Raw genomic sequence first — 24,395 nt, 5'->3', positions numbered from 1 at the left:
ACATAAGACTGTAAAAACACCAGCAAATCAGCTACAAGTTATTTTAATTTAGGAAATCTGTTCACAAGTATTGGCATGCATAATAGAGAGGTATGTGATCTTATGCAAATGTAAGCAAGGCTTGAAATGATTATGTTTTAGTCAAATATTATATCTGTTTGGGATTCTTGCAGTCAATTTGCAGTCTACAAATCATTTGTAATTACGTTCTATACATAACTTTCAAGTATAAATGCCTTGGGTTATTCTACCATTTTCAAATGATTAAAACTAGACTGAGTGTTAAGAAATGGAGAGGTAGATAAAAGCATCAGCTAGCTAGAGGGATTCCTCTTGTCCTTTTCAACTTCCGCGGCGACGGAAGAAGGCACCTCCTTAGACCCTAGGACCAGTAAATGACCTCAAAGAGAGAAGGCCTCTGAGCCAGTCTTTAAAGACTGCTGGATACCATGCTGACAGTAGACCATTCATACTGTCCGTGATATTGACAGGTAAGTCACCGATCATAATGTAAACAACACTTCATATCAGAGTAGATCTTTTTTTTTGGTCACCATTTCTATTTTAAGTTTCTTACCTGAAGACGACACAGAATTCTCTTTCAGAAGCCCATTGACGGTTGCCATGGCAGCAGCTCCATTGATCTGATTGGCTGAGTGTATCAGGCGGGCCTTGCAGCCTCCGCCCTCTGACCCCTGGACCAACAGGAAGTAGTGTCCGCTCTCACCCTTCACCTCCACATATGGAACTATGGCAAACCAAATAGGTCAAAATGAGTTGAAAATAAAGAACACACATTCAGATTATATGTAGAGAAAAAGCCATAGGAGGGAGGTTTATATAGTATAAAGAGTGCCTTGGTTCTCCTTGTTGCCTTGATTCTGGTTGTTTAAATATTTATAGTCCCAAAACAGTTAGTTCTGTGACGGTCGATCCAGGACCAACACGGAGACAATCCCTTTTCTTACACGTGGGCTGTAGCTGACGATCCGCATACAGTACCTACCAGGCAGGGTCTTGGGTCTCTTAGACATGAAGTCCTTCCACTTCTGGGAGCTGAGCTGAGAGGCAGGGGGTAGAGCCATGGAGCTGACCGTACAGGATAGAGAGAACAGTGCCCCTACCTGGAGTATAAACCAAATGTGTAAACCAAACACACCTCAAATCATTATTTGACATATCTCGAGCTTGGAACTAGAAGGTTCTATGTGCAGAAAGATGATTCTGAGAGAATTTTGTTTGAAAGTTCTGAATACTAATTGGTTCGAATGGTGTCAACTATTTTTGAATTTTATTATTTTGAACGTAACAACATGTATTGGGGTATTTATAGTACCATATAGGTAGTGAACAAGGCTATGTCAATAACTACATTTCCACACAAATGCAGATTGAACCTTATAGGTTCAAGAACCTTAGTCCCAAGTTCTCCATTTGCATTCGCCCCATGGCTTCTTCTTCTACTTCTTCTTCTACTTCTACTTCTACTACAACAACAACAACATAGTCACAGTATATTGAGTCACACACTGGAGTAGTACTGACTGATTGATGTACCTTTCCAGACAGTGATCTGAACTGATCAAGGAGCCGTTTATCTCTCAGTGATTTGGAGGATAGTTCTCTGTCGTGATTGGTCAAGGGATGTAGAACACTGGGGAGATGTATCTAGCTGTTTCTTATTGGCTTTCATAAACTGGCTGGGTCGAGCCCTGAATGCTCATTGGCTGACAGCCGTGGTATATCACAGGTATGACAAAACATGTATTTTAACTGCTTTAATTATGTTGGTAACCAGTTTATAATATCAATAAAGCACCTCGAAGGTTTGTGGTATATTGCCAATATACGGCAGGTAGCCTAGTGGTTAGAGCGTGGGGCCAGTAACCGAAAGGTTGCTAGATCGAATCCCTGAGCTGACAAGGTACAAAATCTGTCGTTCTGCCCCTGAACAAGGCAGCTAACCCACTGTTCCTAGGCCGTCATTTTGAATAAGAATGTGTTCTTAACTGACTTGCCTAGTTAAATAAAGGTTAAATAAATAAATATACCACGGCTAAGGGATGTAACCAGGCACTCTGCGTTGCGTCATGCAGAGAAAATCCTTTAGCCGTGATATATTGGCTATATACCACACCCCCCCCCCGGGCCTTATTGATTAATTATACTGTACATGACAAGTGTGAAACACTGGGGAGATGTATCCAGCTATTTCATATGGCCTTTTATACTGTAAGGCTTGATCTGTTATTACTTCACACAATGACAGTAGAACAAGATAATGTTCAGTCTACATGGAGAGACAGTCACATGAGACCTGGCTAATCATTATCTAAGAACAAAGTTCATTATCCCCAAACCAGTTTCAAGGGTAAACCTGTTCAGAGAGTAAATAAATGACCATGTCTGTAGCCTGACTTCCAACGTGACTGTCTAGCAGGTCACATACAACTGTAACATTCTGGAAAGTCCCTTCCCTTAAACCAGCTATGTGGTTAAATATCTCCAGTTTATAGATCTGAGAGGAACAGTTTATCTGAGATGTGGACACCTCAGTCATCAGCTGATGTGAAGGATACAGGTGAAACTCTGTGCTGGAGCGGAGGAAGCTGGGAATATCTGACACCGTCACCAACTGAACCAGGTCTAGAACAGACCGGAAGTAATGGAACACCTGGAGAAAGAGGGGAGGAGATGAAGGGAGAGAGGAGAGGAGAGGAGAGGAGAGGAGAGGAGAGGAGAGGAGAGGAGAGGAGAGGAGAGGAGGCTTTAGATTGAAATATTACCGTAAAGCTGATATTATACACACAACACAAGCTTTAGATTGAAATATTACCGTAAAGCTGATATTATACACACAACACAAGCTTTAGATTGAAATATTACCGTAAAGCTGAAATTATACACACAACACAAGCTTTAGATTGAAATATTACCGTAAAGCTGAAATTATACACACAACACAAGCTTTAGATTGAAATATTACCGTAAAGCTGATATTATACACACAACACAAGCTTTAGATTGAAATATTACCGTAAAGCTGATATTATAGCTGATATTATACACACAACACAAGCTTTAGATTGAAATATTACCGTAAAGCTGATATTATACACACAACACAAGCTTTAGATTGAAATATTACCGTAAAGCTGAAATTATACACACAACACAAGCTTTAGATTGAAATATTACCGTAAAGCTGATATTATACACACAACACAAGCTTTAGATTGAAATATTACCGTAAAGCTGATATTATACACACAACACAAGCTTTAGTTAGAAATATTACCGTAAAGCTGATATTATACACACAACACAAGCTTTAGTTAGAAATATTACCGTAAAGCTGATATTATACACACAACACAAGCTTTAGTTAGAAATATTACCGTAAAGCTGCTATTATACACACAACACAAGCTTTAGATTTATATATTACCGTAAATCTGATATTATACACACAACACAAGCTTTAGATTGAAATATTACCGTAAAGCTGATATTATACACACAACACAAGCTTTAGATTTAAATATTACCGTAAAGCTGATATTATACACACAACACAAGCTTTAGATTGAAATATTACCGTAAAGCTGATATTATACACACAACACAAGCTTTAGATTGAAATATTACCATAAAGCTGATATTATACACACAACACAAGCTTTAGATTGAAATATTACCGTAAAGCTGAAATTATACACACAACACAAGCTTTAGATTGAAATATTACCGTAAAGCTGATATTATACACACAACACAAGCTTTAGTTAGAAATATTACCGTAAAGCTGATATTATACACACAACACAAGCTTTAGTTAGAAATATTACCGTAAAGCTGATATTATACACACAACACAAGCTTTAGTTAGAAATATTACCGTAAAGCTGCTATTATACACACAACACAAGCTTTAGTTAGAAATATTACCGTAAAGCTGCTATTATACACACAACACAAGCTTTAGATTTATATATTACCGTAAATCTGATATTATACACACAACACAAGCTTTAGATTGAAATATTACAGTAAAGCTGATATTATACACACAACACAAGCTTTAGATTTAAATATTACCGTAAAGCTGATATTATACACACAACACAAGCTTTAGATTTAAATATTACCGTAAAGCTGCTATTATACACACAACACAAGCTTTAGATTGAAATATTACCGTAAAGCTGCTATTATACACACAACACAAGCTTTAGTTAGAAATATTACCACTTGATAGAAAGCGGAAGCCGTTATGCTGATATTCAGTTGGCATGTTTCAGTACTTTCATTGACCTCTAACTTTACAGCAAGGTCAGCTTGGTTCAACGACTGTATCAGGTATTATCAGACTGTGTGTGTAGCTAGGCCAGTTTAATAAGTAGCTGGCATAGCTTTCACCCTATCAGCTCCCCCCCCTCTCTCCCTCTCTCTGGCCCGGGATTAGCTCCACATCCCATTTCCCAAACAAGGGACAGAGACAGCTCCTTCACAGGTCACCGTATAGAGATAGAATTCCATCGATGCAAAGGCTGCTTTCTGCTTTTCTCCTCAACCTCAGCCTTGCAAACTAAGAGTAGAAACTACCTAAATACTTTCATTAATAGCAACTCCAGGTAGGCCTAAAGCTAAGCTTCCTGAAAGTGCAGTAATGCATCTGCTTTAGAATGAGTCACATCTAAACACAGACATGGAGTTACAGCTGGCCTGGCCTGGGAGTTACAGCTGGCCTGGGAGTTACAACTGGCCTGGGAGTTACAGCTGGCCTGGCCTGGGAGTTACAGCTGGCCTGGCCTGGGAGTTACAGCTAGCCTGGCCTGGGAGTTACAGCTGGCCTGGCCTGGGAGTTACAGCTGGCCTGGCCTGGGAGTTACAGCTGGCCTGGCCTGGGAGTTACAGCTGGCCTGGCCTGGGAGTTACAGCTGGCCTGGCCTGGGAGTTACAGCTGGCCTGGCCTGGGAGTTACAGCTGGCCTGGCCTGGGAGTTACAGCTGGCCTGGCCTGGGAGTTACAACTGGCCTGGCCTGGGAGTTACAGCTGGCCTGGCCTGGGAGTTACAGCTGGCCTGGCCTGGGAGTTACAGCTGGCCTGGCCTGGGAGTTACAGCTGGCCTGGCCTGGGAGTTACAGCTGGCCTGGCCTGGGAGTTACAGCTGGCATGGCCTGGGAGTTACAGCTGGCATGGCCTGGGAGTTACAGCTGGCCTGGCCTGGGAGTTACAGCTGGCCTGGCCTGGGAGTTACAACAGGCCTGGGAGTTACAGCTGGCCTGGCCTGGGAGTTACAGCTGGCCTGGCCTGGGAGTTACAGCTGGCCTGGCCTGGGAGTTACAGCTGGCCTGGGAGTTACAGCTGGCCTGGCCTGGGAGTTACAGCTGGCCTGGGAGTTACAGCTGGCCTGGCCTGGGAGTTACAGCTGGCCTGGCCTGGGAGTTACAGCTGGCCTGGCCTGGGAGTTACAGCTGGCCTGGCCTGGGAGTTACAGCTGGCCTGGCCTGGGAGTTACAGCTGGCCTGGCCTGGGAGTTACAGCTGGCCTGGCCTGGGAGTTACAGCTGGCCTGGGAGTTACAGCTGGCCTGGCCTGGGAGTTACAGCTGGCCTGGCCTGGGAGTTACAGCTGGCCTGGCCTGGGAGTTACAGCTGGCCTGGCCTGGGAGTTACAGCTCTGCCTTTGAGTTCACACTGAGGTTCTCTGGTGGGAATTGTCAGGAGCGAGGGGAGGCAAGGGGGGATTGGACATATGGTCCTGGGTTCTCTGAGAGGTGAAATCTTCATAGAGGGAGCAGCCAGGCCAGGCCCACTGACTACTATAGAGCCTTCTCCATTTTCATGCCAAGCCCACTGACGACTATAGAGCCTTCTCCATTATCATGCCAGGCCCACTGACTACTATAGAGCCTTCTCCATTATCATGCCAGGCCCACTGACTACTACAGAGCCTTCTCCATTATCATGCCAGGCCCACTGACTACTATAGAGCCTTCTCCATTATCATACCAGGCCCACTGACTACTACAGAGCCTTCTCCATTATCATGCCAGGCCCACTGACTACTATAGAGCCTTCTCACAGTACACCACACACACCATATCCCCTATCTAGTACACCACACACACCATATCCCCTATATTGTGCACTACACACACCATATCCCCTATATTGTGCACTACACACACCATATCCCCTATCTAGTACACCACACACACCATATCCCCTATCTAGTACACCACACACACCATATCCCCTATCTAGTACACCACACACACCATATCCCCTATCTAGTACACCACACACACCATATCCCCTGTCTAGTACACCACACACACACCATATCCCCTATCTAGTACACAACACACACCCTATCCCCTATATAGTGCACTACACACACCCTATCCCCTATATAGTACACTACACAAACCCTATCCCCTATATAGTACACAACACACACCCTATCCCCTATATAGTACACTACACACACCCTATCCCCTATATTGTACACTACACACACCTTATCCCCTATCTAGTACACTACACACACCCTATCCCCTATATAGTACACTACACACACCCTATATAGTGCAGTACCTTGAACATCCTCCACCACAACACCCACCTCTCTCCTTCAGTTCCACAGAGACAACAGATGGTTAGTCATGGTCTCAACAACACCATAAACACAGAACATGAGCACAATTACTTTTACTACAATCACACTCTCCCAGAACCACAATAATCATCATCATAGATACTATACTGCCTGGCACGGAACGAAAAGGAATTTAACTAGCTAATCAATATGGGTGTTGTAAATCAGCTGTGTGTACCACGAGTAAACAGTCCAGGAGTTTAATAACTGAGCGTGTGTGTGTGTGTCTGTGTGTGTGTGTGTGTGTGTCCATCGCTACATAGAACAGCCATGATTCATCTGTAGTGGAAAACTCATTAGAGCAACACTCTGGTTTTTATGACAGCAGAGCCTGGAGCGGAGAGACAGCAACATGGACACTAACTGAGCTCACTCCCTCCCTCGCTCTCTCTCCCCCTTTCTGTCTCTCTCTCTGTTTCTCCCCCTCTCTCTCTCTCTCTCTCTCTCTCTCTCTGTTTCTCCCTCTCCCTCTCTCTGTCTCTCCCTCTCTCCCTCTCTCTCTCTCTCTCTGACAGAAACACCAACTGTGTTAGATGGCTGAAGCTAAATAAGTTATTTGTATTTTATTAAGCAGTGTTTTATTGAAAAATTGTGATTTGTGGATGTTTGAACACCTTAAGGGTGAGTCTGCTTTTAACCCCTAAAACAACAGATTTTATTAAAAGCTGTGTAAAAACATGTGTTCTTATATAGCAGTGTCTCCGTGAGTAAAGATGCTTACTCTGGTGGCAGGACAGTGAGTCATTAGCTAGTAGAACTGGAAGGTTGGAGGTAGGGTAGGACAGTGAGTCAGTAGCTAGTAGAACTGGAAGGTTGGAGGTAGGGTAGGACAGTGAGTCAGTAGCTAGTAGAACTGGAAGGTTGGAGGTAGGGTAGGACAGTGAGTCAATAGCTAGTAGAACTGGAAGGTTGGAGGTAGGGTAGGACAGTGAGTCAGTATCAGACAGAACTGGAAGGTTGGAGGTAGGGTAGGGTAGGACAGTGAGTCAGTAGCAGACAGAACTGGAAGGTTGGAGGTAGGGTAGGGTAGGACAGTGAGTCAGTATCAGACAGAACTGGAAGGTTGGAGGTAGGGTAGGACAGTGAGTCGGTAGTAGACAGAACTGGAAGGTTGGAGGTAGGGTAGGACAGTGAGTCAGTAGCAGACAGAACTTGAAGGTTGGAGGTAGGGTAGGACAGTGAGTCGGTAGTAGAGAGAACTGGAAGGTTGGAGGTAGGGTAGGACAGTGAGTCAGTAGCTAGTAGAACTGGAAGGCTGGAGGTAGGGTAGGACAGTGAGTCAGTAGCTAGTAGAACTGGAAGGTTGGAGGTAGAGTAGGACAGTGAGTCAATAGCTAGTAGAACTGGAAGGTTGGAGGTAGGGTAGGACAGTGAGTTGGTAGTAGACAGAACTGGAAGGTTGGAGGTAGGGTAGGACAGTGAGTCAGTAGCTGACAGTGGCCAGACTACAGTGGCACACTAGTTGTCTGGTTAGTCAGGGGAGGATAGGATAGGACTACTCACCTCCGACTGTAGATTGTGGTCAGAGTTGGTCTGGGAGGGAAGGATATGTTAGGATAGGATAAGGTGGGGTTGGATAGGGTGGGGTAGGATAGAATAAGGTGGGGTAGGTTAGGGTGGGGTAGGATGAGGTGGGGTAGGATCGGGTGGGGTAGGATAGGATAAGGTGGGGTAGTATAGGATAAGGTGGGGTAGTATAGGATAGGATGGGGTAGGATAAGGTGAGGTAGGATAGGGTGGGGTAGGGTAGGATAAGGTGGGGTAGGATCGGATAGGGTGGGGTAGGTTCGGGTGGGGTAGGATAGGATAAGGTGGGGGGTAGGACTACTCACCTCTGAGTGTAGCTTGTGGTCAGAGTTGTTATGGGATCCTGGATCAGAAGGCAGCAGGCTGTACCATGTCTCTCTATCCTGGGCTCGGAGGGAGAAGCCTTCAAACCTCACCTCAGAGGCAAACTGTTAAGACAGCACAGGAGAGAAATCAATAGGACAGCATCGTTAGTGAACTCAAACTGGGTTTCCATTTTAGAAAAGAGATTTCCCAAGACAGCCTGTTCTCACTGTAATCCATACCCAAGACATTTTAAGAGAGTTGAAGCTAATTTACTGCATTTCTATACCATTTAAAAACAACAAAAAATATGATATTTTGGAGAGCAGCAAAAATGACCCCTGCCTTTATCACATTGGTTGAGCGATTAGGGCTTTTTGAGGTCGGTTCAGTTTCATTACAAAAAATAAAATAAAAAATCACAATTTTCGATTTCGTTTATTTTGTTAAACATGCACTACGCAATCTGTGGGTTGAATGCCGGAACACAGAATAAAACAAGTCATAAAATTCCCATGACTGCCCATTAATGATTCACATGACTTTAATGTTATATTTCAGTCGTCTATATTACATTGGCTTTTTTTGATGCCTATAATTTCATTCCGTCACCATCTCATCTCTATAGAGCCTTTGCTGCCTGACAAAATCCATATTTTATTAGTTATTTTAAGGAAATAAGGCATACTTGTATGACTGCTGAATACCAACTATCAATCACTTAGATCATGTATTTTCAGATAGAGAGTCCTTTGAAGCGACTGCCCTCTATCCCTCTCAATCGCACGTTCTTCTGTATCTTCTCTTCCACTCCACGTCTTGCGCCACACAGACCGGACAAGTAGGCGAGCAATGGATTATGGTCAATGTAGTTAATTACCATGTTTTCTGTGCTAAATCAGGTAGAATATTGGCCTGTTGGAAACTACAACTCCCTACTACATCGCACAGTTGGGCTTGATCAAATTTATCTCCAGAGAAACTGCGCATTGATCTCACCAAAAATAAAAAAAATAATTAAAATGGAATTAAAATAATTGAACAGATATTTTTATTAAGCAGTTCTGTCCTTGAGCTGTTGTCTAATAATGTTCTGTATTATGTCATGTTTCATGTTCTGTGTTGGGATCCCAGGAAGAGGAGATGCTGCTTTCTCAACAGCTAAATGAGGATCCAAATAAAATACAGAATATCAAAAATATTGGTCCAATCAGTTGTTTAAAAACCGAAAAACAAAGATACATTTCATTACAAAACACATAACCTATTAGCTATACAATTAGCCACTACACATTACCTGACATTAACTCAGCACCAGAATTAAAAACTATCATTTAATACAGACAGAGGGATCTGTTAGCAGAAAAACTATTTTATTAACAAAAAGGCAAACCAATACATTTGCTTTACAGAACGTTTTTTGTTGTTGCAGTTTTACAGTTATTGATTAACAAAATCAAAGGTCAGGGCCAATGGGCACGTTGCCTAGTGGATAATTCAGCAAAGATTACTACAAGTTTAGATAACTGGCTAGACTAACTTACCAATAACAAAATGATATACCTTTCTAACTGATCTGGGTTCATTGAGTGACTGTCAGTGAGTGACATAAAATTGTGTAAATTAAGAAATTGTGCACCTTGTGTATTCTACTAATCTAACTCTCAACAATATATCGAGACTCCGACTGAGTTCCTAAAACAAAATAGAATTATATATACATACAGTGGGCTCCAAAATTACTGGCACCCTGACTGGCAATGCACAAACAATACTTAAAAAAATATAAACAATATAATTATGGAGAGAAACTCAAAATACCAACATGTGAGAAATACTGGACTGTATTAATGTTTCAATGGAACCCAACAGAATCATACAATTATTTAATCCAAAATACATTTCACCAAAATCAAGGTTTCATAATTATTGGCACTCCTCACTTAGTACGTAGTGCCACCACCTCTGGTAAGGACAGCAGCATGGAGTCTTTTCCTGTGATGTTTGACAAGGTTAAGGAACACATTTGGAGGGATGTTGGACCATTCCTCTATGCAGATCCTTTCAAGATCCTTCACATTCTTGGGTTTGTGCTTATCAACTGCCCCTCTTCCACTCAGCCCACAGGTTTTCCATTGGATTTAGGTCCAACAACTGAGATGGCCATGGCAGAACATTGATTTTGTTGTTTGTTTGGTCTCATCTGACCAGAGCACCTTCTTCCAATCATCATTTAAATTACGTTTGGCAAACTCTAAGCGCTTGTGTCTGTGTCTTGGGGTCAGAAAGGGCTTTCTTCTGGCAACCCTTCTAAAGAGCCTGTGGTTGTGGAGGTGGCATCTGATGGTGCTTTTTTTAAACCTGGTGACCCCAAGACGCCACCAAGGCCTGCAATTCTTTCACAGCGATTCTTGACGATTTTGTTGCTTCTCTCACCATCCTCCTCCCCATCCTGGGGGGCAAAATGCATTTGCATCCTCTACCTGTGAGGTTTAACTGTTCCATATCTTTGGAATTTTTTTAATAATTGCCCCAGCAGTGCTCAGTGGTATATTCAATCAGTTGTGGATCTTCTTGTAGCCATTAGCAGATTTATGAAGATCTACGACCATCTGTCCATTTTGAACTGCCAGTTCTTTTCTTCATGGTGTTGCATTGCATGCCTGTTATCTCCAGGTGAAACAGGAAGTGATGTAATGGCTCAATATAGTTCGTTAACACTTAGATAAACCGTAATAAGTGGAATTTAATTCCTGGTTTAATTTTGGTAGATGTTAATGCCATTAATTGTGAAACCTTGATTTGCAGGACATTGATTTTTAATTAAATCAATACATTATTTTGTTGGGTTCCATTGAAACATTAATACAGTACAGTATTTTTCACATGTTGGTATTTTGAGTTTCTCTCCATAATTAGATTGTTTATATTTGTTTAAGTATTGTTTGTGCATTACCAGTCAGGGTGCCAGTCATTTTGGAGCCCACTGTATATATATATATATATATTTTTTTTTTTATTAAATTAGGGAAAAAATGACCATGGTCCAGACCTCAGTGTCCTCAGACGTGGCTACGGCCCTGTCAACGTCCTATGGAAAACCATAATTACATTGTAACAGTGACAGCTGAGCTGATGTGTTCTGCAGGATGAAGGGGGAAAAGGCAACTCTAGAGAGGAAGTTGTATTGTAAAAGGTACAGATGTAAAATATGTGATCTTGACTTGGGGAAAAATACACTGTAATGAAAAGAGCATTAAAAAGGCTAAATTCACAACACGTCTATCAACTCTCATTGATTACAAGCAGCACCAAGACGACGGATCTACAATCAATAACGGCTGAGTCATAAGAGACTGGGGTTTGGGTTCAGGGCCAGGCACAGCAGGTTCTCATGCCCCCCCTGTGTGCCAGTCAGTGGGCTGGGGGAGGAGGTGAGTAACCCTGGCAGTGGTCCAGTGTGCCAGCCAGGGGGCTCTGGATTTGCGGTGACCCTTAACCCCTGTCTCCAGGCCCAGAAAGGCCTCCAGACAGAAGATCCATTTACTACAGCCCTAGGCTTGGCACACACCGAGCACCCTGACCCCTATACATTCTCCTAGGGCAGCATAATCTACAGTGCATTCAGAAAGTATTCAGGCCACTTCCTTTTTTCTCCACATTTTGTTACATTACAGCCTATGCCCCCTCAGGAGACTGAAAAGATTAGGCATGGGTCCTCAGATCCTCAAAAGGTTCTACAGCTGCACCATCGAGAGCATCCTGACTGCTTGCATCACTGCTTGGTATGGCAACTGCTCGGCCTCCGACTGCAAGGCACTACAGAGGGTAGTGCGTACGGCCCAGTACATCACCGGGGCCAAGCTTCCTGCCATCCAGGACCTCTATACCAGGCGGTGTCAGAGGAAGGCCCTAAAAATGGTCAAAGACTCCAGCCACCCTAGTCATGGACTGTTCTCTCTGCTACCACACGGCAAGCGGTACCGGAGCACCAAGTCTAGGTCCAAGAGGCTTCTAAACAGCTTCTACCTCCAAGCCATAAGACTCCTGAACATCTAATCAAATGGCTACCCAGACAATTTGCATTGCCCCCCTGCCCCTCTTTTACACGGCTGCTACTCTCTGTTCATTATCCACGCATAGTCACTTTAACTCTACCTACATGTACATATTACCTCGACTAACTGGTGCCCCTGCACATTGACTCTGTACCGGTACCCCCTGTATATAACCTCCACATTGACCCTGTACCGTAACACCCTGTATATAACCTCCACATTGACTCTGTACCGTAGCACCCTGCATATAGCCTCCCCATTGACTCTGTACCGTAACACCCTGTATATAGCCTCCACATTGACTCAGTACCGTAACACCCTGTGTATAACCTCCACATTGCCTCTGTATCGTAACACCCTGTGTATAGTCTCCACATTGACTCTGTACCGTAACACCCTGTATATAGCCTCCACATTGACTCAGTACCGTAACACCCTGTATATAGTCTCCACATTGACTCAGTACCGTAACACCCTGTATATAGCCTCCACATTGACTCAGTACCGTAACACCCTGTGTATAACCTCCACATTGCCTCTGTATCGTAACACCCTGTGTATAGTCTCCACATTGACTCTGTACCGTAACACCCTGTATATAGCCTCCACATTGACTCAGTACCGTAACACCCTGTGTATAACCTCCACATTGCCTCTGTATCGTAACACCCTGTGTATAGTCTCCACATTGACTCTGTACCGTAACACCCTGTATATAGCCTCCACCTTGACTCTGTACCGTAGCACCCTGCATATAGCCTCCCCATTGACTCTGTACCGTAACACCCTGTATATAGCCTCCACATTGACTCAGTACCGTAACACCCTGTGTATAACCTCCACATTGCCTCTGTATCGTAACACCCTGTGTATAGTCTCCACATTGACTATGTACCGTAACACCCTGTATATAGCCTCCACATTGACTCAGTACCGTAACACCCTGTATATAGTCTCCACATTGACTCAGTACCGTAACACCCTGTGTATAGCCTCCACATTGACTCAGTACCGTAACACCCTGTATATAGCCTCCACATTGACTCAGTACCGTAACACCCTGTATATAGCCTCCACATTGACTCAGTACCGTAACACCCTGTATATAGCCTCCACATTGACTCAGTACCGTAACACCCTGTATATAGCCTCCACATTGACTCAGTACCGTAACACCCTGTATATAGCCTCCACATTGACTCAGTACCGTAACACCCTGTATATAACCTCCACATTGACTCAGTACCGTAACACCCTGTATATAGCCTCCACATTGACTCAGTACCGTAACACCCTGTATATAATCTCCACATTGACTCAGTACCGTAACACCCTGTATATAGCCTCCACATTGACTCAGTACCGTAACACCCTGTATATAGCCTCCACATTGACTCAGTACCGTAACACCCTGTATATAGCCTCCACATTGACTCAGTACCGTAACACCCTGTATATAGCCTCCACATTGACTCAGTACCGTAACACCCTGTATATAACCTCCACATTGACTCAGTACCGTAACACCCTGTATATAGCCTCCACATTGACTCAGTACCGTAACACCCTGTATATAATCTCCACATTGACTCAGTACCGTAACACCCTGTATATAGCCTCCACATTGACTCAGTACCGTAACACCCTGTATATAGTCTCCACATTGACTCAGTACCGTAACACCCTGTATATAACCTCCACATTGACTCAGTACCGTAACACCCTGTATATAGCCTCCACATTGACTCAGTACCGTAACACCCTGTATATAACCTCCACATTGACTCTGTACCGTAACACCCTGTATATAGCCTCCACATTGACTCAGTACCGTAACCCTGTATATAGCCTCCACATTGACTCAGTACCGTAACACCCTGTATATAGTCTCCACATTGACTCAGTACCGTAACACCCTGTATATAACCTCCACATTGACTCAGTACCGTAACACCCTGTATATAACCTCCACATTGACTCTGTACCGTAACACCCTGTATATAGCCTCCACATTGACTCTGTACCGTAACACCCTGTATATAGCCTCCACATTGACTCTGTACCGTAACACCCTGTATATAGCCTCCACATTGACTCAGTACCGTAACACCCTGTATATAACCTCCACATTGACTCAGTACCGTAACACCCTGTATATAGCCTCCACATTGACTCTGTACCGTAACACCCTGTATATAGCCTCCACATTGACTCTGTACCGTAACACCCTGTATATAGCCTCCACATTGTTATTTTACTGCTGCTCTTTTTTTTCTTACTTTTATTTCTTATTCTTTTAATTTGTCTTTTTTTTTTTTATTCTTAAAACTGCATTGTTGGTTACCTTAACTTTGTTAGTAAGCATTTCACTGTAAGGTCTAAACCTGTTGTATTTGGCACATGTGACAAATAAAATGTATTTGATTTATTCTAAAATGAATTAAATTAAAAAACTGTCTCAACCTACACATAATACCCAATAATGACAAAGCAAAAACAGTTTAGAAATGTTAGCAAATGTATTAAATATACAGACACTTTTCTATGAGACTTGAAATTGAGTTCGGGTGTATTTTTTTTTATTTAACCTTAATTGAACTGTTTCCATTGATCATTCTTGAGATGTTTCTACAACTTGATTGGAGTCCACCAGTCTTAAATTCAATTGATTGGACATGATTTGGAAAGGCCTGTCTATATGGTCCTACAGTCGACAGTGCATGTCAGAGGAAACACCAAGCCATGAGGTCAAAGGAATTGTCCGTAGAGCTAACGGGGCAGGATTGTGTCGAGGCACAGATCTGGGGAAGGTTACCAAAAAATGTCTGCAGCATTGAAGGTCCCCAAGAACACAGTGGCTTCCATCATTCTTAAATGGAAGAAGTTTGGAACCACCAAGACTCTTCCTAGAGCTGACCGCCCGGCCAAACTGAGCAATCGGGGGAGAAGGGCCTGGTTAGGGAGGTGACCAAGAACCCGATGGTCACTCTGACAGAACTCCAGAGTTCCTTGATGGAAGCCACTCCTCAGTAAAAGACACACAAAAGCCTGCATAGAGTTTGCCAAAAGGCACCTAAATATTCTCAGACCATGAAAAACAAGATTTTCTGGTCTGATGAAATCAAGATTGACCTCTTTGGCCTGAATGCCAAGTGTCACATTTGGAGGAAACCTGGCACCATCACTACGGTGAAGCATGGTGGCAGCATCATGATGTGGGGATGTTTTTCAGCGGCAGGGACTGGGACACTAGTTAGGATCGAGGGAAAGATGAACGGAGCAAAGTACAGAGAGATCCTTGATGAAAACCTGCTCCAGATCGCTCAGCACCTCAGACTGGGACGAATGTTCACCTTCCAACAGGACAACGACTCTATGTAAACAGCCAAGACAATGCAGGAGTGGCTTCTGGAAAAATCTCTGAATGTCCTTGAGTAACCCAGCCAGAGCCCGGACTTGAACCCGATCAAACATCACTAGAGAGACCTGAAAATAGCTGTGCAGCGACACTCCCCATCCAACCTGACAGAGCTGGAGAGGATCTGCAGAGAAGAATGGGAGAAACTCCCCAAATGCAGGTGTGCCAAGCTTGTAGTGTCATACACAAGAAGACTCAAGGCTGTAATCGCTGCCAAAGGTGCTTTAACAAAGTACTGAATAAAGGATCTGAATATTTATCTAAATGTGATATTTCTATTATTTTATTGTTAATAAATTTGCAAAAAAAAATCGAAACCTGTTTTTGCTTTGTCATTATGGGGTTGTGTGTTTAGATTGGGGGGGGGGGGGGGGTGGGACAATTTAATCCATTTTAGAATAAGGCTGTAACGTAACAAAATGTGGAAAAGGTCAATACCTTCAGAATGCTCTGTACATCACATTGTAATAGTTCAAATACACCCACTTTCCTTTCACACTGCTGATGTACTAACAAACAAGTACATGGATACAACAGTCAAAACACTTGTAAAAACCATTGACTGACTGACTAAATAATCTTACCTTTTTCTCTCTGATGAGAACACCTCCTCTCCATAACTCCCTCTCATCAATACAGGTCATGATGCTACTGGGATGTACTACTCTGGCTGACAGGTTAGAGGCTGGCTTCTGCCACCTGGAGGAACGAGCAAAAGAAGGACAGACATCAGTTTATCTGTGTATTTAGCCATTCAACAAGTCTACGCTGCCCTCTAGTGGTAAAATGGAGATCACACAGGTACAACTGTTGGGAGGATTCCAGTGTCAAGTGGGCTCGTCATTTAGTATAATAGTTCTTTGTCCTTACCCAGCTTGGTGTTCAGTCACTATGGTTATCTTGGCTGTGTGCCATGTCTGCATGTGTTTCAACGAGCCAATCACAGGGAGGAAGTCCTTCAGTTTAGGAGATTCTTCAGCAAAACCCAGAAATATCACATCTAACAGAGCCTTTCCTGGGGGAGAAACAGAGTCAGCCATAAAATACCTAGTAAACTGACACAAATATTACATCTAGGAGAAACAGAGTCAGCCATAAAACACCTAGTAAACTGACACAAATATCAGATCTAGCAGAGTTTTTCCTGGGAGAGAAAGAGAGGGGAACAGAGTCAGCTATAAAACACAACACAAGCCACGGCATGTAGGAAATATAGAGACCTCCTGGATAAGATATGTAGAGGAATCTTTCTCAGTCTGGCCAAATGAACCAAGGTGAATGGAGTGAGTTACCTGGAGGGGGAAGCTTGTCTGATAACAGGTGTAATCCCTCTGCTGCCTCTTCATACAACCTGCAGTCATCACAAATCAGAACTTTATTCATACAACCTGCAGTCATCACAAATCAGAACTTTATTCATACAACCTGCAGTCATCACATATCAGAACTTTATTCATACAACCTGCAGTCATCACAAATCAGAACTTTATTCATACAACCTGCAGTCATCACAAATCAGAACTTTATTCATACAACTATTCATTTATTCAGCCCTGACACCTTTCAATACAGCCCGGAAATGTGATATTCAGAAGTTCTAGAACATCTCAGAGGAAATAAGGTCAACTTTGTATGTTTGCTTCCACACTGCAGAAGTAGTATTATAGAAGAGCACAGAGCTGGGATGTGCCACAGAATTAAAACAGGGCTCTATGCTGACATGTTTCACAAGGAGCACTAAAATAAAATATTTGAGAAAGAGTGTTTTAATGATAAGAAATTACTAGACGTTTTTGGGGTGTTCTATGCTAAATCAAGCACAATGTACCCTCAAATATTTGAGTCACTTAGGCGAGACAAAAATGTTCAGCTGGCCCTTTAAGGGTGGGAGGTTGCCGTGGTAACGGTGAAACTCGCATGTCTGACTCAGTCCGAATCTCCAGGTCACTTCGCACTTGTACATTTTACTCCCACACGTGCTCATACTTGACTTTTGCCGTTCGGCCACACACCTATTTTTAGTTGTCAATGTAAGTCTAATGGTGGCACTGTAGAGCCCTGTGAACATCACTCATACTGTGTCTGCTGTGGGTCAGGCTGGTCAGTCTTCTCCTCCTGCTCATCCAGAGCACTGAGACAGGCCTCTATAGTGCTGGGGCTCTCCTCCTGCTCATCGTTCTTCTGACAACTACCCAGCTCCTCCCACTCTGTACTGCAGAACTACAACCAGAAACAGGAAGGATGACAGTCAGCCAATGTGGTCAATAGGTTTGAGGACCCCCCCCCCAAAGAAACAGAAGACTGTGATGAATGTGTCATGTATAACTGATTAAATGGTTGGATGTTGTGGCAGACATCTATCTCCACATCTCCATAAACACAAAGCAGGACATAGGCAGACATCTCCACATCTCCATAAACACAAAGCAGGACAGAGTTGGGTCAGAACGACATCCCTGACTAATACCAGACATTCCTTGACATGACACTTACCTGAGATGTCCCATGGCATGTCTGGACAGCAAAATACCACCTCTGTGAGGCTGGACCACCACTCAGAGAGCAGGCTTAGGAGGCAGAATGAGAGATGACAGAATCACATTTAGCAAATGTTACTTAACCCCTTACAATGTTTAAAAGCAGGTATACATATTGCAATCGTTTCTGCAAGCAAGACACCTGACACACACAAACAATGCATTGGCTTACCTGGAAACAGAGAAACCCTCCGTTTTGAATTACAACTGGCGATGCTCCCCAGTTGATCATAGATCTGTTTGGCAGCCTCCAATGCTGTAAAATAAACGATTACAATAATTCAAGAAGTTATGACTTACATTTACAAGAACACCACCATTGCTCATAGTATGTTTATCATCCTTTCTACTATAGATGGCTCTGCTGCTTCCCACTACAGTAGAAAACAACACGAAATCCGAGTCCGCTACAAAGCTATGGTTAACGTACCCTTCGCGCATTTATCCTCTTCTTGGTTAAAAGAAACAACTAGCACGTACCGATCCATTCCTCTGAATACTCTACCATCAGTGTTCAGTATAAATGTAAATAAAAAGTTGTGTAGACTTTTTTTCGTATTATCAAATTCATTTCCGCGCGCTCTCTCTCTGGTGAAACGGAAGTTGTCATCTAGAGTTCTGGTGACGTCAAGGCGCGACTTCAAAATACAACCGGCGGGAAAATACATGTTTAATGACCATGAGCGATATTATCAAAAACAAATATTGTTTGGCATAATCTTTGATCGTTTTCTCCCTAAAATATACCAATATCATCGGTTACATATTATTCACCGAAAATGTACTAGTTATCGATTCAGGATTTCAAGAACAGATTTACAATTTGGACCCAGGGACTGAGTTTTTTTTATCCATGTTTCGACTCAATACAACGCTGCACCATCTGCTCACATTGGGGGTCAATCTGGAATGATGTGCTCGTAATTCAAGTACTATGTCCAGTTTTACCAAATCTGCCCAGGTAATACTTTATTTTTTATACGTAATTGTATTTAGAACCAGCATTAAATGTGTAAATGTGTCAGTTATATGCAAAACTCATCGCTATCCGATGGTACATGTAGCTAACGTTAGCTAATCTCTTTATTAATCGTAGTCTTAAATTACAGTGGGATCTTTTCTTGCAATGATTTATTGTATTAATATAATCCGTGTGCCCAAGCCAGCCTGCAGCTACATGTTTGTGGCTTGAGAGCTGACAACTGTGTGTTGATGAGGGAAGCTGTGCCACTACTGTGTCTGAAACTCTGAATTGACTTGATCTCTCTCTCTGTTCCCCCGTATTCAGCAATGGGCTACCTTTGCCAGGTCGTGGTACCTGATAGACGCTCGGATGCAGCCTCCAGGGAAGATTGCCACTATGTGTGCAATCAGGCTACAGGGGAAACACAAACCTATCTACCATGCACTGAGTAAGTAGACAGCTAGCTAGTATGCCCGTTTTAGAAATGATGTGTTTTCCTGAATGTGTGTGACTGTGCAATACAGTCTGCAGTTGATTTGAGTATTTAATTTTAGGTTTTCTTCACAGCCAGCCAGGACATATTGTTTGTGGCCATAACAATGACCACATGGTGGCGCTAAAGTATCACTGTGAAACCAATAGACCCCAACCATGCACATAACCAGAAGGCATAGTACCCACACACCACTTATTTTTCATCAACTGCCTTCAGCATTCCTTCAAAACCTGTGTCTATTCACACTAATTTGATTTGACTGTGAGGTGAATGCCTCGTCACCTGATGTGAAGGTCTATGTGTGGACAGGGACCCCGAGGGACATGTGTAACCTTTAACCAGGCAAGTCAGTTAACAAACTCTTATTTACAATGACGACCTACCCTGGCCAAACCCGGCCAACGCTGGGGCAATTGTGTGCCGCCCTATGGGACTCCCAATGTGATACAGCCTGGATTCGAACCTGGTACTATAGTATCGCCTCTTGCACTGAGATACAGTGCCTTGCGCCACTCGGCAGCCCCTCGGGATAGATAACCATGTCCGTTACTTTCCCCTCACCTCTGGAGCTGTGCTCCGTTAACGGTTGTGTGTGGGCAGGGACCCTGAGGGATAGAGAACCATGTCCGTTACTTTCCCCTCACCTCTGGAGCTGTGCTCTGTTAACGGTTGTGTGTGGGCAGGGACCCTGAGGGATGGAGAACCCTGTCCATTACTTTCCCCTCACCCCTGGAGCTGTGCTCTGTTAACGGTTGTGTGTGGGCAGGGACCCTGAGGGATGGAGAACCCTGTCCATTACTTTCCCCTCATCCCTGGAGCTGTGCTCTGTTAACGGTTGTGTGTGGGCAGGGACCCTGAGGGATGGAGAACCCTGTCCATTACTTTCCTCTCATCCCTGGAGCTGTGCTCTGTTAACGGTTGTGTGTGGGCAGGGACCCTGAGGGATGGAGAACCCTGTCCATTACTTTCCCCTCATCCCTGGAGCTGTGCTCTGTTAACGGTTGTGTGTGGGCAGGGACCCTGAGGGATAGAGAACCCTGTCCATTACTTTCCCCTCATCCCTGGAGCTGTGCTCTGTTAACGGTTGTGTGTGGGCAGGGACCCTGAGGGATGGAGAACCCTGTCCATTACTTTCCTCTCATCCCTGGAGCTGTGCTCTGTTAACGGTTGTGTGTGGGCAGGGACCCTGAGGGATGGAGAACCCTGTCCATTACTTTCCTCTCATCCCTGGAGCTGTGCTCTGTTAACGGTTGTGTGTGGGCAGGGACCCTGAGGGATGGAGAACCCTGTCCATTACTTTCCCCTCATCCCTGGAGCTGTGCTCTGTTAACGGTTGTGTGTGGGCAGGGACCCTGAGGGATGGAGAACCCTGTCCATTACTTTCCCCTCACCCCTGGAGCTGTGCTCTGTTAACGGTTGTGTGTGGGCAGGGACCCTGAGGGATAGAGAACCATGTCCATTACTTTCCCCTCACCCCTGGAGCTGTGCTCTGTTAACGGCTGGAATCCTATTCTATGACTCTGTTTTAAATATTCTATTAAATGTTTCATGCTGGTTGTTGAATGACCATTCTAACTAAGAAGGGTTTATTCTCTTGTTTTATACAGTACCAGTCAAAAGTTTGGACACACCTACTCATTCATTTTTCTTAATTTTTTACTATTTTCTACATTGTATAATAATAGTGAAGACATCACAACTATGAAATAACACATATGGAATCATGTAGTAACCAAACAAAGTGTTAAACAAATCAAAATATATGTTAGGTTCTTCAAAGTAGCCAGCCACCCTTTGCCTTGATGACAGCTTTTCACACTCTTGGCATTCTCTCAACCAGCTTCACCTGGAATGCTTTTCCGACAGTCTTAAAGGAGTTCCCACATATGCTGAGCACTTGTTGGCTGCTTTTCCTTCACTCTGTGGTCCAACTCATCTCAAACCATCTCAATTGGGTTGAGGTTGCTGATTGTGGAGTCCTGGTCATCTGATGTAGCACTCCATCACTCTCCTTCTTGGTAAAATAGCCCTTACACAGCCTGGAGGTGTGTTGGGCCATTGTCCTGTTGAAAAACAAATGATAGTCCCACTAAGGGCAAACCAGGCGGGATGGCGTATCACTGCAGAATGCTGTGGTAGCCATGCTGGTTAAGTGTGTTAAGTGTGCCTTGAATTCTAATTAAATCACAGACAGTGTCACCAGCTCATCCATGCTCCATTCACCTACTCTGCGTCTCAGAATGACAGAGTGGTTGGGACCAGAAATCTAAATGTTGGACTCGTCAGACCACAGGACAAATTTACAACGGTCTAATGTCCATTGCTCGTGTTTCTTGGCCCAAGCACGTTTCTTCTTATTTGTGACCTTTTAGTAGTGGTTTCTTTACAGCAATTTGACCATGAAGGCCTGAACATCAACTGTTCTCCTCTGAACAGTTGATGTTGAGATGTCCATTACTTGAACTCTGTGAAGCATTTATTTGGGCTGCAATTTCTGAGGCTGGTAACATAAGAACGTATTCTCTGCAGCAGAGGTAACTCTGTGTCTTCCTTTCCTGTAGTGGTCCTCATGAAAGCCAGTTTCTTTATATCACTTGATGGTTTTTGCGACTGCACTTGAAGAAACTGTTAAAAGTTCCACTATTCTACCTGCCGCCCCTCCACTCTAACCACTAGGCTACCTGCCGTCCCTACACTCTAACCACTAGGCTACCTGCCGTCCCTACACTCTAACCACTAGGCTACCTGCTGTCCCTCCACTCTAACCACTAGGCTACCTGCCGTCCCTACACTCTAACCACTAGGCTACCTGCCGTCCCTACACTCTAACCACTAGGCTACCTGCCGCCCCTACACTCTAACCACTAGGCTACCTGCCGTCCCTACACTCTAACCACTAGTCTACCCTGCCGTCCCTACACTCTAACCACTAGGCTACCTGCCGTCCCTACACTCTAACCACTAGTCTACCCTGCCGTCCCTACACTCTAACCACTAGGCTACCTGCCGTCCCTACACTCTAACCACTAGGCTACCCTGCCGCCCCTACACTCTAACCACTAGGCTACCTGCCGTCCCTACACTCTAACCACTAGGCTACCTGCCGTCCCTACACTCTAACCACTATTCTACCTGCCGTCCCTACACTCTAACCACTCGGCTACCTGCCGTCCCTACACTCTAACCACTAGGCTACCTGCCGTCCCTACACTCTAACCACTAGGCTACCTGCCGTCCCTACACTCTAACCACTAGTCTACCCTGCCGTCCCTACACTCTAACCACTAGGCTACCTGCCGTCTCTACACTCTAACCACTAGGCTACCTGCCGTCCCTACACTCTAACCACTAGGCTACCTGCCGTCCCTACACTCTAACCACTAGGCTACCTGCCTTCCCTACACTCTAACCACTATTCTACCTGCCGCCCCTACACTCTAACCACTAGGCTACCTGCCTGCCCCTACACTCTAACCACTAGACTACCTGCCGTCCCTACACTCTAACCACTATTCTACCTGCCGCCCCTACACTCTAACCACTAGGCTACCTGCCTGCCCCTACACTCTAACCACTAGGCTACCTGCCGCCCCTACACTCTAACCACTAGTCTACCTGCCGTCCCTCCACTCTAACCACTAGGCTACCTGCCGTCCCTACACTCTAACCACTAGGCTACCTGCCGTCCCTACACTCTAACCACTATTCTACCTGCCGCCCCTACACTCTAACCACTAGACTACCTGCCTCCCCTACACTCTAACCACTATTCTACCTGCCGCCCCTACACTCTAACCACTAGGCTACCTGCCGTCCCTACACTCTAACCACTAGGCTACCTGCCGTCCCTACACTCTAACCACTAGGCTACCCTACACTCTAACCACTAGGCTACCTGCCGGCCCTACACTCTAACCACTAGGCTACCTGCCTGCCCCTACACTCTAACCACTAGGCTACCTGCCGTCCCTACACTCTAACCACTAGGCTACCTGCCTGCCCCTACACTCTAACCACTAGGCTACCTGCCGTCCCTCCACTCTAACCACTAGGCTACCCTACACTCTAACCACTAGGCTACCTGCCGGCCCTACACTCTAACCACTAGGCTACCTGCCTGCCCCTACACTCTAACCACTAGGCTACCTGCCGTCCCTACACTCTAACCACTAGGCTACCTGCCTGCCCCTACACTCTAACCACTAGGCTACCTGCCGTCCCTACACTCTAACCACTAGGCTACCTGCCGTCCCTCCACTCTAACCACTAGGCTACCTGCCGTCCCTCCACTCTAACCACTAGGCTACCTGCCGTCCCTACACTCTAACCACTAGGCTACCTGCCGTCGCTACACTCTAACCACTAGGCTACCTGCCGTCCCTACACTCTAACCACTAGGCTACCTGCCGTCGCTACACTCTAACCACTAG

The 24,395-nt window shown here is 44.6% G+C and overlaps 2 protein-coding genes across 3 annotated transcripts in view; one reads left to right on the top strand and one right to left on the bottom strand.

Moving 5' to 3' along the window:
- LOC149984770 (mdm2-binding protein-like) overlaps positions 1-19,142 on the bottom strand; it is a 63,277-nt gene extending 44,135 nt beyond the window's left edge. For both annotated transcript variants that reach the window (XM_090186180.1, XM_090186185.1), the window contains exons 1-12: positions 18,936-19,142; positions 18,678-18,761; positions 18,462-18,535; positions 18,046-18,188; positions 17,261-17,319; positions 16,839-16,983; positions 16,553-16,667; positions 8,495-8,617; positions 2,580-2,674; positions 1,558-1,624; positions 1,007-1,124; positions 578-748 (exon numbers count right to left, since the gene is read on the bottom strand). In XM_090186180.1, coding sequence (XP_090042306.1) covers positions 578-748; positions 1,007-1,124; positions 1,558-1,624; positions 2,580-2,674; positions 8,495-8,617; positions 16,553-16,667; positions 16,839-16,983; positions 17,261-17,319; positions 18,046-18,188; positions 18,462-18,535; positions 18,678-18,761; positions 18,936-18,993 — 1,252 coding nt within the window. In that variant the 5' untranslated portion in view covers positions 18,994-19,142. The remainder of the gene's footprint in view (positions 1-577; positions 749-1,006; positions 1,125-1,557; positions 1,625-2,579; positions 2,675-8,494; positions 8,618-16,552; positions 16,668-16,838; positions 16,984-17,260; positions 17,320-18,045; positions 18,189-18,461; positions 18,536-18,677; positions 18,762-18,935) is intronic.
- LOC110505728 (large ribosomal subunit protein uL13m) overlaps positions 19,142-24,395 on the top strand; it is a 33,696-nt gene continuing 28,442 nt past the window's right edge. Inside the window, exons 1-2 of the mRNA XM_090186198.1 lie at positions 19,142-19,466; positions 19,794-19,917. Of these exons, the coding sequence (XP_090042324.1) occupies positions 19,440-19,466; positions 19,794-19,917 (151 nt within the window). The 5' untranslated portion in view covers positions 19,142-19,439. The remainder of the gene's footprint in view (positions 19,467-19,793; positions 19,918-24,395) is intronic.

The sequence above is a fragment of the Oncorhynchus mykiss genome, chromosome 2 (assembly GCF_057628025.1).
Source record: "Oncorhynchus mykiss isolate SJ-2025 chromosome 2, ASM5762802v1, whole genome shotgun sequence".
In the NCBI taxonomy this organism is placed as follows: Eukaryota; Metazoa; Chordata; class Actinopteri; order Salmoniformes; family Salmonidae; genus Oncorhynchus; species Oncorhynchus mykiss.
This window is presented reverse-complemented; position numbering and strand designations above follow the sequence as displayed.